This window comes from Ambystoma mexicanum, chromosome 3q (genome assembly GCF_040938575.1).
Source record: "Ambystoma mexicanum isolate Mex_15411 chromosome 3q, UKY_AmexF1_1, whole genome shotgun sequence".
Taxonomy (NCBI): Eukaryota; Metazoa; Chordata; class Amphibia; order Caudata; family Ambystomatidae; genus Ambystoma; species Ambystoma mexicanum.
The window spans coordinates 20,003,471-20,018,223 of NC_090926.1; the positions used below are offsets into that span (position 1 = coordinate 20,003,471).

A 14,753-nucleotide genomic window follows, 5' to 3' on the forward strand; every position below is an offset into this window, starting at 1 on the left:
AATAGCGGGGGGTGAGGGGTGGGTGCTGCAAGGAAGGACTGAACAGCATTTGCATCAGAAGAGCCCTGACACATGTCTTTTTCCTGCAGGCTACTCAGCTACCCATGACTCTGAAGGACAACGCATGGCACCATGTGTGCGTGACCTGGACCACGCGTGATGGCATGTGGTCCGCCTTCCAGGATGGAGCGAAGCGTGGTTCCCGTGAGAACTTGGCAGCCTGGCACCCCATCAAACCTAACGGGGTTATTATCCTGGGCCAAGAGCAGGTAGGTGCCGCCATTGGCCCAAAGAGATGTGGTCTGTGGCAGGGAGAGGACTCACAGAAACAAAAGTGTTGTTTGGCACATGCACCAGGCCACCAGGCCACCTTGCCAACTATTATGATATACAAGTACAAGATCAAACGTCCAAACAGTAGAGCATGGTGCATGCACAGATCATGTATGGCCAAATGGCCCATTCTGGACTAGATATGACCATCTGGTTTTCCTGCACACTGCTCTTGACCCATGAGGATCAAGAGCAGTGTGTAGGGAAATTAAGTGATCCTGTTGGGTCAAACACAAGCATCTGGGAAAAGGGGTAGGACCCTTGGAGACATGAGGGAAGGCTGAGGCACATCTAAAGCCGGTAGGTGTGGAGAAGGTATGGGGCCCATTAGTTGAAGACAGGTCTGGGGCAGATCTGGGGCACCTTCGAGCAAAGGGAAGGGTGTGAGGTATATACAGGCTGCACAGAGGCCAGAGGAAAGGAGCGGGCAGAAGGTGTTTCCCTGAAGGTCTGTGGTAGGTAACTGACACATGGAGGACAAAAGGCATGTGGTTGGAATATGTGCTGAGTTCTTTGGGTGAAAAGTAGGAGAGTTGGGGCCAGGCACAGCTCCTCAAAGAATAAAGGTGAGGACCTTTATGCGCACGTAAGGCATGTACAATGCCCACTGGATTATAGGCAAAGATTATGGGAAAAGTATAGGGCTACCTGGGGACAAAAAGCAAGGGCTGGTGGCTTTGCATCAGTGGGGCCAAAGCCAACAGTCCAAAGTAGTGATGTGCAACCTGGGACAAGAAGAATACTATGGGGAAGGTCAAGGGGCCCTAGGTGCAAAATAATTACAGTAGGGCAGGGCAAAAGCCCGTTCTGGTGCAGGTGAATAGTTCCCTGGGACAATGAATGTGTTTAGGAAGGGTTTGAAGGAGGGTGGTAGTAGAGTGCCACTTGGGGACTTTGGCAGAGTCTCGGGCATATGTGTGGCCCCCACTAGGGGCAACGTCAGAGGCTGGGGAAGGTACTGAGCTCCTGGGAGAAAATAGCAGCTTCTAAAATGTCTACATGTATTGGTCTGGATAATATGTGTGTTTCTGCCTCTATTAATGCGTTTCTCTGTATGTAACTGTATTTATGTATGAGTGTGTGCATGTGTGTGTGTCTGTATATGTCTGTGTGTTCACATCTATATCATGATAGAGTTTGTGTGTATGTATAACGGTGTATCATTATGCGTGTGTGTGTGTTTTTTAAAATATATCTGTGTTTGTGTGAGACCCTTGCCGCTAATTAGATTAGCAGACAAAAGCAGGAAGCGCTTTATTTAAGGGAGTGAGATTTGCTGAGTGGGGACGAGCCAGGGAGGAGCCGCATAGATGTTTATGAGGATTTGAGGTGATAGTTCTCCCAACCAAACCCTTTATGTACATTTTTTTATTGCACTAATTGACTAAAAACATGCATGCGATAATTAGGGAAGATAAAATACACTTAAGAAGTCCCTAATGGACAACTTCAACTTCGAAATATACAAACACAATCCCTCTACTACCCCCCACCCAAACACATAGGACACATTCCACCCCACCGACCAAGACACTGTCATTACCCTCACAACCAAAAAAAAGCAGCATGCTTCCTGCATAGTGCAAACATACCTGAGGCTGCATAATACTGCATCACCCTACTGCTCCACACTTGGGCAACAAAATCAACTCCTGTCTCTCACAGGGCACAATCCCTTCCAGGTACAAAACAATACAAATCTCCTCTCTCAAGAAACCATCCCTCAACCTCACAGTCCCTGAAAATTACTGTCCCATCATCATAATGCCCTGCCTCACCAAAATCATGGAATGCTTTTTCATAAGCTAAGTCCAACAGCACATCACTACAATCAATCTCCTCCACCCTCCCAATCAGGTTATCGCCAAAGTGCTGAGACTGCCACACATCCCTTCACATGTTAAATGGCCTGCACAACATGACTGACAAAAGACAAAGAGCTCTTCTAGTCCTCCTTGGCCGCTCCACAGCTTTTAACACCATCAACCACACCATTCTCCTAAACATTGTGTTCCACAGGATAAAACACTCAAGCACTATTCTCAACTGGTTCACTACCTTCTTAACTGACAGGACACACTTTGTCTTCATGCAACCTATCAAAAAGATTCCACCCCAGCCAAATACAGGATCCACAAGGATGTCCTCTATCTCCTCTGCTGATTAACCTACGGTCCTAAATGAAAAGATCTTTTTTATAAAGATCTTTTCACTGAAAGATCGATTTAGAAAGACTACTCTGTGACCGCACAAAGCAGTCTTTCTAAATCAAACAGTCACGCCCCTGCCGCACACGATTGCGCGCATGGGCTGACAGGTGCTGTGGGACACAGAAGCAGAGGGTGAGGAGAACGGGTATGTGTGTGGGTGTGTGTGTGCGTGTTGTGTGTATGTATGTGTTTTCCTTTGGGCGTGGAGTGGGAGGGGGTGGAGGCTGGGGGCTAGGGCTGAAATCCCACGAGAGAAGAGGGGAGGGGGTGGTTGAGGAACAATAGGGACACGGGGGTGAAACCCCCCGAATATATATATTTTTTAACGCATTTTAAAGGTCTCAAGAGAAAAAGACCTCTACAGTGCTGTTTTTATGATCAAAAGAAAATCTGGCATCATAAATCAGTCTTTCTCTTGAGACCTTTAAAATGAGATATTTTCACATAGAACCTAACCTACACGTTGACAGACTCTTAGCAACTTCAATATCCACTTTCACCAATAAATATGCTTCAAAATCTCCTACCCCTCAAAGAATATTCTCGCCAGCACTACCTGGATAGCCACCCCCTACCTTAAACTCAGTCCATCCAAAATGCAATATCTCCTCATCTGCCCTCCCTCCCCCGCCCCGGCACAAACCCCATCTCATCTCCTGGATCAAAGTTCTGACTACTCATAACCCACACATCTCCCACCAGTACATACCAGTAAAATTCCTAGGCTTCACCATCAACCCCCACCTACCCTTTATGGATCACATAACTGCCATCACCAAAACCTGTTACCAACAGCTACACCTCCTACACATAACTCAACCTTACCCCTTGACGACTACCATCCCTCAGACAAGGCACTATTTCTCTGCAAGATGGACTCCAGAAATGCAATCCAGGCTTGACTCGCCCACCATCACCCTAGTCCATCTGAATTCTATACAGGGCTATCCACCTGTAAAGTCGATCATTACCTCCAGAACAGAATTGAATCTCTCATCCACACAAAGACCAGGTAAGCAAGCCAAAATCTCCAGCACATTCCATTCTGCAAGCTAACCTGCAAACAAAAACAAGCCTTCGCCCAAAAGGGCACCTAGAGCCTGACATGCCCTCGTACTCCTCATCTATATGACACCTTGCATCATTACCTTATGAAAAAGCCTCAAAAATGACCCCTTTGCCCAGCTAGACCACCTCCCCTACCTGTCTATCCTAATCTTCCCATCCTATTCTGAAAATATTGTAACTTCATTTTCAACTCATCCCTTTTGAACTTTGCAAAGTGCTTCGAGATGCTCTGAGTATGGCGAAAGCTGGATACAAGTGTAAATAAAAAAATAAAATAAAATAATGCAATTTAATCAAGAAAAAGTGTGCCCTGAACACCATCATTATTTGTTTCACACATTTGTATTTTTCGTTTCATATAGCACAATTCAATGCCATGGACAAGGGGGGAGGGGGCAAAACAGTGGGAGCTTTGGAGTTTCGTGGTAGTGAACGAGGTGCACTTTGAAAATGTGTGGGTTGAGTTCTTTTTCATTTTGACTCTCATGGGCAACACCACCGAGTAAGGCAAAAGCACCAGCTGCATACCCAAGTCCATACCATATAACTGATACACAAGCCCCCCTCCGCGCCTGCCAGACTTCTCGGGGATCGTCCATTTGCGCCCCCTTAGAGACTGGTGAAAACAGAAAGGCCATTTTGTGGGTGCCCATGTCTAGTTTGATTCAGTGAGCTAGACATATGACATGATGGAGGCTATTACATTCAAACCGTGTATTACATGGTTGTTAGCAAAGTGTTAACAGAGGCGAAAATGAAAGAAACCACAGCGTTCACGTATGCTCTAGAAGTTTGCCATATTGTGTGGTCTGTTTACTAAGCCTCCTGCCCCATCACTGCATTTAGGAAGCAGTGATAGCCTATCTCAACTGATGGAAAGATTCTGCGCTGGTGTCAGTTCGGCGTCACTGCACCATTGTGCAACAGTCAACGGAGGAAATAGGTTGGAACACGACCCAGCGGGGCTCTGGCAAAACACGTCTTGCCGCCCTGTCCTACCCAGAGGCTTGCCTACAACTCTCACACCTGCACTTCTACAAGCAGAGGTCTTTTCAGAAGACCCTGCAGCACAGCCGAGTCTTCAGAAACAGGGGTTGCTTGTGCGTGTGATATCTCAGCACGGACTAGCAAATCATGTTTCAACAGACATTTTCAATAGACTCAACTGGATACATAAACAGTAGCAGTCAAAGCCTCATATAACTGCGGTACCTGCTAAGACTCATTTCTATGTCCTGCAATGTAGAGCATTTTTTTTCTTATGGTGAGTAGTGTGACCAATTAAAACTGCACTTTCGTTATTTGCTCAAAAGAGTTGCATACTGAATCACTATAAGACATGTTTCAAAGTTAAAATTCTGGACATACTTATGTTCCCATGATGCTCTTTGTTTTTATGCAAACCGCCAGGATTAGGTTCTAAGAAGATATACTGTATTACTTGACTTTGCCTGGGACCACGCCCGTCGGCCCCGCCCCCTTGCCCCCACGGCCCGCCCCTCCAAGGATGAGAGGGTTCTTTCAGTACATTTGTCCCATTTCCAGCAGTGGCAGCAGTCGGTTTATCTGAAGTGGCTAACGTACACGTGAGCATCACAAAGCCAGTGTCAGAGGTTTTCCGATGCCAGCCTCAATAACTGCATTCCTCGGTATCAAAAATGTAGTTTTCTTCATAGAAAAGTCTGCATGCTCTGACATCGCCTCTCATGTGCACATTAGGACCTCATTGCAGCTTCTGAAGTATTTCCTGCAGAAAACCAGCAGTAGGGAAATCGCACTATCACCACTGGTTATCCGAGTAGTCAGTCCCAACTACTCATTCAGGTGAAAAGCGTGTGAGACACGCGCTATTCACAATAATGGCCGCACCCGCCCATCTTGTAAGGTGCTTCCAAATGTCGCATGAGCACAGCACGAAGGGCGCACACACAGAAGAAGGGCACACATGCATACGTGGGACAGATCCATGGGAGATACACGATGATTGCAATGGCACGGAGGGAGGAGGCAGAAAATACCGGGTAAGGGGCAAGGGGGACTGGAGGTTGTGCAGGAGGGTCCTGGGCGATGGATTCATGGAGCGATGTGAAGGAGCTGCCGGATGAGGTTTTGCACTGGGAAAAGAGGCCTGAAAGGAAGGAAAAACATGAAGAGCTATTATCAGATCAGTAATAGGAATGATGTCTCCAGTGACAGAGAGGCTGCCCTGGGGGAGTGACTTTCGAGCAGTGGGCTAGGGGGCGCTCAAAGGCCATAGAACCCTAATTAGAGCACTAACACTGGTGCAGTGGTAAGGGTAGTGGTTTCACGGGAATATTACCAGTGGTATTCCAGAAAATACACTTGGCATTTATTTTGTAATTCTACGGTTGTAAATGGATATTGTACAGTAGTGCGACCAGTTCTGTACGTTTTTACTAATGCGCAAAAAAAGTGTAATTGCTTACCATTTTCTGCATTACATGGATAAGGTGGTGAGAGGGTGGGCAATAGGTCTCAGAGATGTCCATTTTCCAACCCCCTTGCAATGTTACCATTTAAAATGTTTTCCCTGTATTGCAGGGAAATGCTTGCACTACCCTCCTGTACAGGAAACAGACTTTATAAAAGTACTGAGCACCTTTTAAAATGTTTGCATGCACCTCTGAAGTGGAGGTACAAATAGGGAGATTTTCATTGGTGAACTAACACCTGTTAGGTCACAAGTTTGTCATGAGCAACAACAACAAAAATGGGAGCTGGCGGCAGCATGGGAGAAGATTCACCGATCACGTGTGGTAGGTGAGGCAAATGGACCATGGCAACACCAGTGTAGCAAGCATGTATGTGTCCCAGAGGAGGGTGAATGGAGCAGCGCCAGGTATGTGTTGTAGAATGGTCTCGTGGCCCTTCATAGTGTTTCACCTGCACTTCTTATTCTTTTACATTTGAGTACATGCACTTCTTAAAGCCTGAAAAATAGTAACGGCACTCAACTATTTTGTGAGTTGTAAATGAAAGCGTTTCATTTCACTTTATCGCAACTTAAAGGACTACGCTTCTGCAGTCTTTGCTGGGGAAAGCAGTGCCCCCTCCCTCCTTCTCTCTCAGCCACTCGCAGAGACCATAATGTCTCCTTTAGGGCCTATGACCCACCCTCCACAACAAAAGGAGAGACAAACATGCATTAACTCTGCTCTCAGCACACTAGGTGCAGAACTATACTTCGCTATTACAATTGGTGTCCTTTGATGGAGCAGGGATTGATTTGGAAAGCCTGGGAAATTGCTTTTTAAAGATGTTTCTTACTTATTAGCAGCGCCTATTCTAATATGTAGATGTTTAAGTAATTGGAGTTGTGATGGAACGTTTTCAACTGAAAACTCACTCACACCTCCAGTTACCTATCAAATTCATTATTTTGCAATGAGAGCGAGCAATAATAAAACTTCCCTTCGAAAGCTTAGTTTACAGCTATGATATCTGCTAGTTCATTTAATATAGATGAACAAGTTACTTACCCCTGGTAACGTTCTTGTGGCTGGATGTTCCCCCCCACGTATTCCTCATCTTTGATAGACTCCGAAAGCAGTGTTTGTTTTGGAGGAGGAATTATGAATTTTGTCATTAATTGTTTCCAAGAACTGAATCAAGGACTGCCTTCCCAAAGATTCTTCCTGACTTAAGGTGGAATCAAGGCAGTAATGCTTAGTAAAAGTGTGAATTGTAGACAAAGTGGCTGCTTCACAAATGTTTTTAATAGTAACATCTCTCAGCAGAGCAGAAGAAGTAGCCATAGCCCTAGTAGAATGGGCTCTCAGGCCTTCTGGGGGATCTTTGCCCGCCAGCCTGTAGCATTCGGAAATAGCTAAATTAATCCATCTGGATATGGTCTGTTTTGTCACAGCCTGTCCCAGTCTATGGCCCATGTATCCTATGAATAGTTGGTCATCCAGACAAAGTTTTGACAACCTTGAAATGTAGAAACTCAGAGTCCTTTGCGGGTCGAGTCTGTGTAACCTCTCCTCCTTGCCAGGATGAGGTTGAGAGTAGAAAGTGGGTAACACTATCTTTTGTCCTAAATGAAAGTCTGATACCTTAGGTAGGAGTGAAGTTTTGACCCTCAGGACGACCTTGTCCTTATGAAATATTGTAAGCAGTGGTTTAGAGGATAGTGCCTGCAACTCACTCACTCTACCGGCTGATGTTGGCGCTACCTACAAGATGGTCTTGATTGCTAGTAGTCTCAAGGGACATGAATGGAGTGGTTCAAATGGTGCACACATCGGGAACTTTAAAACAAGATTAAAGTCTCAAACAGGAACCTGAAAAGGAGATGGAGGGACCACATTAGTGAGTCCCTTCAGAAATGGTATCACCAAAGGTATCTTAAAATATGAAGTTTTCTCAGACGAGCACTTAAGATGGAAAGCGCCGCCAAATAACCTTTAATGGTCCGAACCTGGATCCCCAGATTGGCCAAGTACAGCAGAAAACATAACACCTCCAGTGTTTTGCATAGCAAAGGGTCCACATTCTTGTCCCTGCACCAGCTTCAGAATTTGTTCCAATGGCAGCATTACAAGGACTTCGATGCTGGCCTTATGGCCGAAAGCAAAATCTCCATTTTGTCATCCTGGAGGTCCCAATCTTTGTAGAGCCTCTCATAAACCATGCGTGAAGGCTGAGTGTCTTGACCTCTGGATGGAGAACCAGATTCTTGTCTCACCAGAGAAGTTCCGCTCTTTGTGGAAGACTTATTACAGGGCAGATGGACACGTCCAGAAGGTCCGGGTACCACATCCTCCGGGCCCAATCTGGAGCATAGGATCATTGAATTCCTGAACTTTGAATCTCAACCTCCTGATCATGTGAGGAATGACGGGGATTGGAGGGAATGCGTACAGGATTGGGATCTTCCAGTCCACCACAAACGTATCTACTAGAGCTCCTCTTGGGGGAAATTCCTTGAAGCAGTACAGTTCGCACTTCTGGTGACACTGGTCACGAACAGATTCACTTGAGGGGTTCCCCAAAGGGTGAAGATCTCTTGAAGGACTTCCTGAGCTAGTTCCCACTCGTGGGAGACTGTGCTCTGCCTGCTCAGAGCATTTGCCCCTGTTTTCTCTTCTCCGGCTGGGTGTACTGCTGATAGAGAGATTCCTTCTTGTATTGCCCAGAACCAGAGCTGCATTGCCTCTCTGCACAGTGGTAGTGACCTTACACCTTCGCTCTTGTTGAGGTTGTGCATGGCCACTGTGTTGCCCATCATTATCAAGACATTCTTTCCCTGTACAGAGGGCAGAAAAGCCTTCAGCGCAAGTCTGATTGCTCTCAGCTCCAAAAGATTGATGTGTAGTTTGGACTCCGATGGAGACCAGCGACCGCCGATTGTCAGATCGTTGGAGTGGGCTTTGCACTCCGTGAGTGAGGCGTCCGTCAATACTGTTCTCTCCGGCCATGGTTGCCAAACAGGTTCTCCCTTCAGAATATTGTCCTTGGCAGGCCCACCACAGGAGATCCTGTGCGACCCTGCTTTGAACCTAAAGTAGGTCTGACATGTTGCCCAAGAACTGAGACCAATGTGTCCTGAGAGTCCATTCAAGGGATCTCATTCTAAGGTGAGCCTTTGGCACCAGAAAAATGTAGGATGCCATGAAAGCGAGCAGAAGGCCGGAAGATGCTGGGCACTCTGAAATTTGATGATCATCTGCCGAATGTCTTGAGCCCTCACCTCGGGTGGCAAGGTCTTTCCCAATGATGTATCCAGTACAGCCCTGATGAACTGGAACTTTTGAGAAGGTATCTTGTGGGACTTCTTGTAATTGAGGGAGAAGGCCAGTCTGTGGAGGGAGTGGCAGGTGACGCTGAAATGATCCATGACTTGTTCGGGAGAGAACACGCCCTGACCAGCCAATCGTCCAGGTAGGGGTAGAGGTGAATCCCCCCTCTCATGATACTCACGATCACAACCACCATCAACTTGGTGAATACCCTTGGGCAGAGGTCAGCCCGAATGGCAGAACTCGAAACTGATAATGACTGCCAACAGCGAACCTCAGGTACATTCTGTGCTTGATATAGATTGGCACATGAAAATAAGAATCCTAAAGGTCCAATGACATCTCCCAATCTTGGAGCTGGAGGGCCTGAAGGAGCTGAGAAAATGTGACCATTTTGAACCTGTCCTTCCTGAGGAACTTGTTCAAGTATCTCAAGTCCAAGATGGGTCTCAGTCCTCCGTCCTTCTTGGGGATTAGGAAATATGGAGAATACCATCCTTTGTTCCTCTTTGTTACAGGTACTGTCTCTATAGCACCTTTCACTAGCAGTGTCAACATTTCCTGCACAAGGAACAGATCTGGAACCTTCAAAGAATGGCTCCCCGGTGGATGGTTGTGAAGTCTCTGAATGAAGGGGAGGCAGTAACCTTGGGCTATGGTTTGTAGTGCCCAAGCATCCGAAGAAATGTCTCACCATTCTTTCAGATGCTTAGACAGTCAAAGAGGTTTTGAGGTGGCTGAAGCAGTGGCTGTTAGTAAAGATGCAGCTGCTTGGGCGGGCTAGGCACCTCCCTCTCGCACACTACGAGGGAATTTTCTTTGGCCTCTTTGACTGGCCATTCCTCTCGCTCTCCCAACTGAGGAGTAGTAGCGAACAGATCTACCTCTCCAAAATGTTCCACTGGAGTGAAAAGGCCGAGGCTGCCTAATAGCGGCACCTAAAGTTTTGGCTTCTGCCTTTGAGGTCTGCAGCTTTGCTGCCAAAAAGATGAGACCCATAAAAAGGCATGTTAAGGAGTCTAGACTGCACGTCCATTACAAATCCAGACTTCCTTAACCACGCAAACCTGCATTTACGGGCTCACCGACTCGCACATGGCATCTTTGCCATCTTTTACAATGGCCAAGAAACCGTCTCTTTCTTCCCCTTTGGGAATATGCTCAGTCGCCATGGTAATACAGTCCCATAGAGTGTAAGTGAATTTCGCAAGGGCACATGCAGAGTTGGCTGATTTAAGAGCCATGCTCCCAGCAGAAAAGACTTTTCTTGACCATGCATCTACCCTTTTATCATCCCGATCCGGTGGGATGGTCGGATAAGCAGCATGCTCAGGGGTAGCGGTTGCTGCCTGCACCACAAGACTTTCTGGGGTAGGGTGTTTCAACAAGTAACTTGGGTCACTGCTTGATGGTCAGTATTTCATGGTCAGGTTCTTATTTACTGCTGGACTTGACTCCGGTGATTCCTTGTTAGCACTTACTCTCTTCTGAAGAGCGATATGAAAGGGTAGAATAGGATCCCTTTGAGGACCTTTGTCCAGGATATCTGTGAGGTCATCCCGTTCGAATGGGAGAGCAGGTCTGCTCCATCCCAGATAATCCACTACCCTGGTCATTAGTTGCCTGTAAGAGGCATCTGCGTGCTCAACTGATTCAGGCTTTCCAAATTCCAATTCCGGTGAAGTGTCCACTCCACTGGCTGTCTGTACCTTTTCATGCAGGTCTCTCAACCTGGACTAGAAGTGAGAGATTTAAAGAAACCCTTCCTTGGTAAAAGAGTAAAGGTTTTCTGTATCTAAGGTAAAGGTGTCGATGGCTTTGAAGGCTTCGAGCCAGATGCCCATGGAGTTGTCGATGTCTTCGATGAAGACGTTTTTGAATTGATGCCACCGGTGGCTTCGATGGCATCAATGTCGTTGATGGCGCAGCTGGCGTCGACAACTTTGACATCGACTTGTCTTTTGACTTATGGCTCAAATAATTCCTTGATTACTTTTTATCGTGACGAGGCCTAGACGGCTCTCAATGAGAATCTGTCCTTCGTTCCCAGGCTTGAGGGTGTGCAGGATTTGGCTCAAGCCCTTTCCTTACCTGCTTCAGAAGGCACAGTTGGAGCATGGCCTAGGGTTTCTGGCTCTCAAAAATGTTAATTATTTCCAGCCTGAATGATTCCCATTCAGCCAAAGTAGAGGCCTCAGTGGGACAAGATATAGTCCTCTCAAGAGAGGAGTCAGACGAGGACGTCGAAGTAGGTGATTTGGGATGTCTTTTCTTCGACTTCCTCGACAACGATGAGGAGTGGTGGGAGCCACTTTGTGACCTTGACATTTTTGCCTTTTTCCATCACGGAGTCGCCTCTCGCTTCGTCGGAAGAAAGCTTTTTCAACGGGGTAGTCGAAAGGGATTTCTAAGAGAGTCTACCTACCTCTAATTTCCCCTTACGCTGCTTCAGAGCTTTTCCGGTCATCGGCTGACACTTTGAACAGACCAAGGTCTTGTACTACACACCAAGACACCACAAGCATACTTGATGCAGGTCTGTCAGCGACATCTTGGCATTGCAGTCTTGCCACTTTTTAAACCCGGTCTTCGGAGTTGTCGGTGCTGAGGACGAAGACATTTTCTGATATTTCTCGAAGAAATTTCTGAAACACGCCATAGTTCACGAAGCATAAGCTTACTCAGAAAAACAGAACAGAAGCCAACGGGCGCAGCACATGCTCTATATGTCTTCAATGACATCATCCTCGAGATGGAGATCCTCGAGGGACATTGAGTCGACTGCATCGACGCACAACGCCCACTGACGAAATGTTTTGCTGAAGCAGCTGAAGCTTGATATTGGAGATATCAAAGATGAGGAATATGAGGGAGGACACAATCCATTCGAAATTCAAATTTTCTTAACACAATGCCTAACAACAAACTGGAAGTTTGTGTGAAAGGATTTCAGATACACTGTTTTACAAAGGTGTGCGCTCCATGGCACATTGTTTAATATCAATGGGCATTGCCTGCAAATAACAGGGTGTGCCTAAAAGGGACCTGTGCCCAAGGTGATGCGCAGAAACGGCCTGCACCGAAAGAGCTGCACCGGAATGTCTGGCTTCGTAGCTTGCATATACCCCCACCCCCAAAAAAAGGCTGGTGAGTTGGTAGCTCCTTCCAGGGGGAACAATACATCCTCACGCTGCCTTTTTATCCAGTGATTTCTCTGTGTCTACTATGTGCATAGTGGAGCGTCAACCTCACTGGGCGCACCGCGCATGTTCCCCCGCATCAGAGATATATTTCAAGCTGCTCACAGGTTGGTCTGTTCCTTTGTACCAAGACTTGAACGGGAGCGGTGGCTTCATGGTGAGCGTCACAAGAAAATGAACTTCAAAGAGGACACATGAAAGGAATGTTCCATCTGATTATTCCTCCTCTTCATCATCACATCTGACTCTCTGCACTTGTGAGCCACCTCCCGGCTGCACTTACTAGTTACTCTGCACTCTCCCCTCCCGCCTCACCCATTCCCCCCTCCCCCTGGCACTTCTCCACCCTTTCTCCCCTCCACCCCCCGCACTTGCACAATCTGAATGACACAAGGCCTAGTAAGATCATTCTTTTGTCTTTCTGTCCTCCCTTCCTTGTCTTGTCGCTCCTAGAAACATGTGTGCGCAGGCGCGTTATAAATGACTTATCATAGCATATCATATTTCTCCCCAGAAGGGGGAAGAAACACAAAACAAGCTCCTGCCAAGTCTCAGAGGGGCGAGTGAGAGAGGCTCTACACGAAAAGGGGGACAGCGGAGGCATGGCACAAGCATTAGAGCCTTCCTCTTCCTCAGCTCTATCCTCTCGCAGGCATTCTGATGACCTTTAAAAGGATTAAGCTGTTCAAGAATCACAAGAGAAAGGCACGAATGGTCGAACCCCAGAAAGGTACGAATGGTCGAACCCCGGAAGAAAGCATAGCAGTGACAGCCCACACTTGACCTTCGGCCACACTTAATACATGAATGAAACTTTAACAAGCTCGTGCCCCACCCATGAAATAACACAAATACAAAATATTAGAGTGAGAAAATGCTTTGTTAAGCAGGCGTTACCTTACATGTGACCCGTAACTTAATGTGACAGCGTCTGTGGTTCTATGCTGAGCTGGTGTACTAACTGCACAGAGTAAAGAATAGGTTCCTATTCCCCGAGAAGGGTCTCCCCGATCTAAAACTCCCTCAACATCCCTCTCTATGCATCACTTCATTGACCTCCCATTATTTCAACTTTCACCTCGACTTTCCACTGTCATTTTACTTGGTTAATCTCACGTTTTTTTCTTTGACACTTCTGCTTAACTTCCCTTTCACGCTATAGCCTCGCTCCTCAACATCCAGTGGCTTCACAGAGGTCTAGCACCCCAAAGTTACATGATTAAACTAGTGGCTGTGCTTTACCCTTGTGGGTCTTGACAGTAATTTCTTATTGGATGCACCATGTAACACTGATGCGACAGCCCTAAGAAGCAATGAAAACATGGAACCGCATTGTTAGAAGTTGTATAAAGAAATAACAACGTTACTGCATAACTATTTACAGGACCAACTTCACGGTGGGAATGTGGGAGATATGAATGCCCCAATGTCGACAAGTAACCTCTGCCTCTGCTTGGCACTTTTTATAGTGCTGAGCGGCCCTTCCCCCAAGACACACCCAGTGCTTTAAGTGGGATTGGAAATCGAGGGGGGGGGTGCGCTCGTTACGGGGTGTGGCCTAAGGACATGCCCCCTAATGAGAGCCCCCCTCAATTAAGGCCGGGAGAGGAGTGACTGGGAAAAGAAGTGGAGCCCGGTCACACTGGCATTATTACCTTTAATGCGCCCAGCCCCTCCTTTAAACAAAAGAAGTGGCTGCGCGCACCAAAAGTTGTGACACCCGTATGCCCCGGCTCGCACGCAGCAGGCAGCCCTTTCATTCAAGGAGCCTGCTTTAACCACAGGCGCCTTAAATGAAAGCTCTGCCTGCTGATGGTGTATCTGGACTTGAAACAGGAGGAGGGCTGGAAGACCCATTCTCTCCTTTTGTTTCAGAGTAAATAGTCATCACCCAGCATGAAGAAAAGGCTTCATGCTGGGTGATTACTATTTACTCTGAAACAAAAGGAGAGCTGGGCAGTCCAGCCCTCCTCCTGTTTCGAGTGCATAGACATCAGGCAGCCCAGACGGTACGGTTACACCTGCTGCCTGCAGGTGTCAGCACTTCGGTTTAGAAAAAAGAAAAGGCGTAGCGTGAACACACATTTAATGCCTTGCATTCATGCCACGGATCATTGTCAGTTATTTGTATGGTGGAGAGGAGCGTCGGAACGCACCTTGCGTTTCTGCCGCTCCCATTT

General features: G+C 47.0%; 1 protein-coding gene across 1 annotated transcript in view; it reads left to right on the top strand.

The window, feature by feature from the left end:
• Window positions 1-14,753, top strand: part of NPTXR (neuronal pentraxin receptor) — a 165,252-nt gene that overhangs the window by 112,999 nt on the left and 37,500 nt on the right. The window contains exon 5 of the mRNA XM_069652957.1: window positions 90-269. Within this exon, the coding sequence (XP_069509058.1) occupies window positions 90-269 (180 nt within the window). The remainder of the gene's footprint in view (window positions 1-89; window positions 270-14,753) is intronic.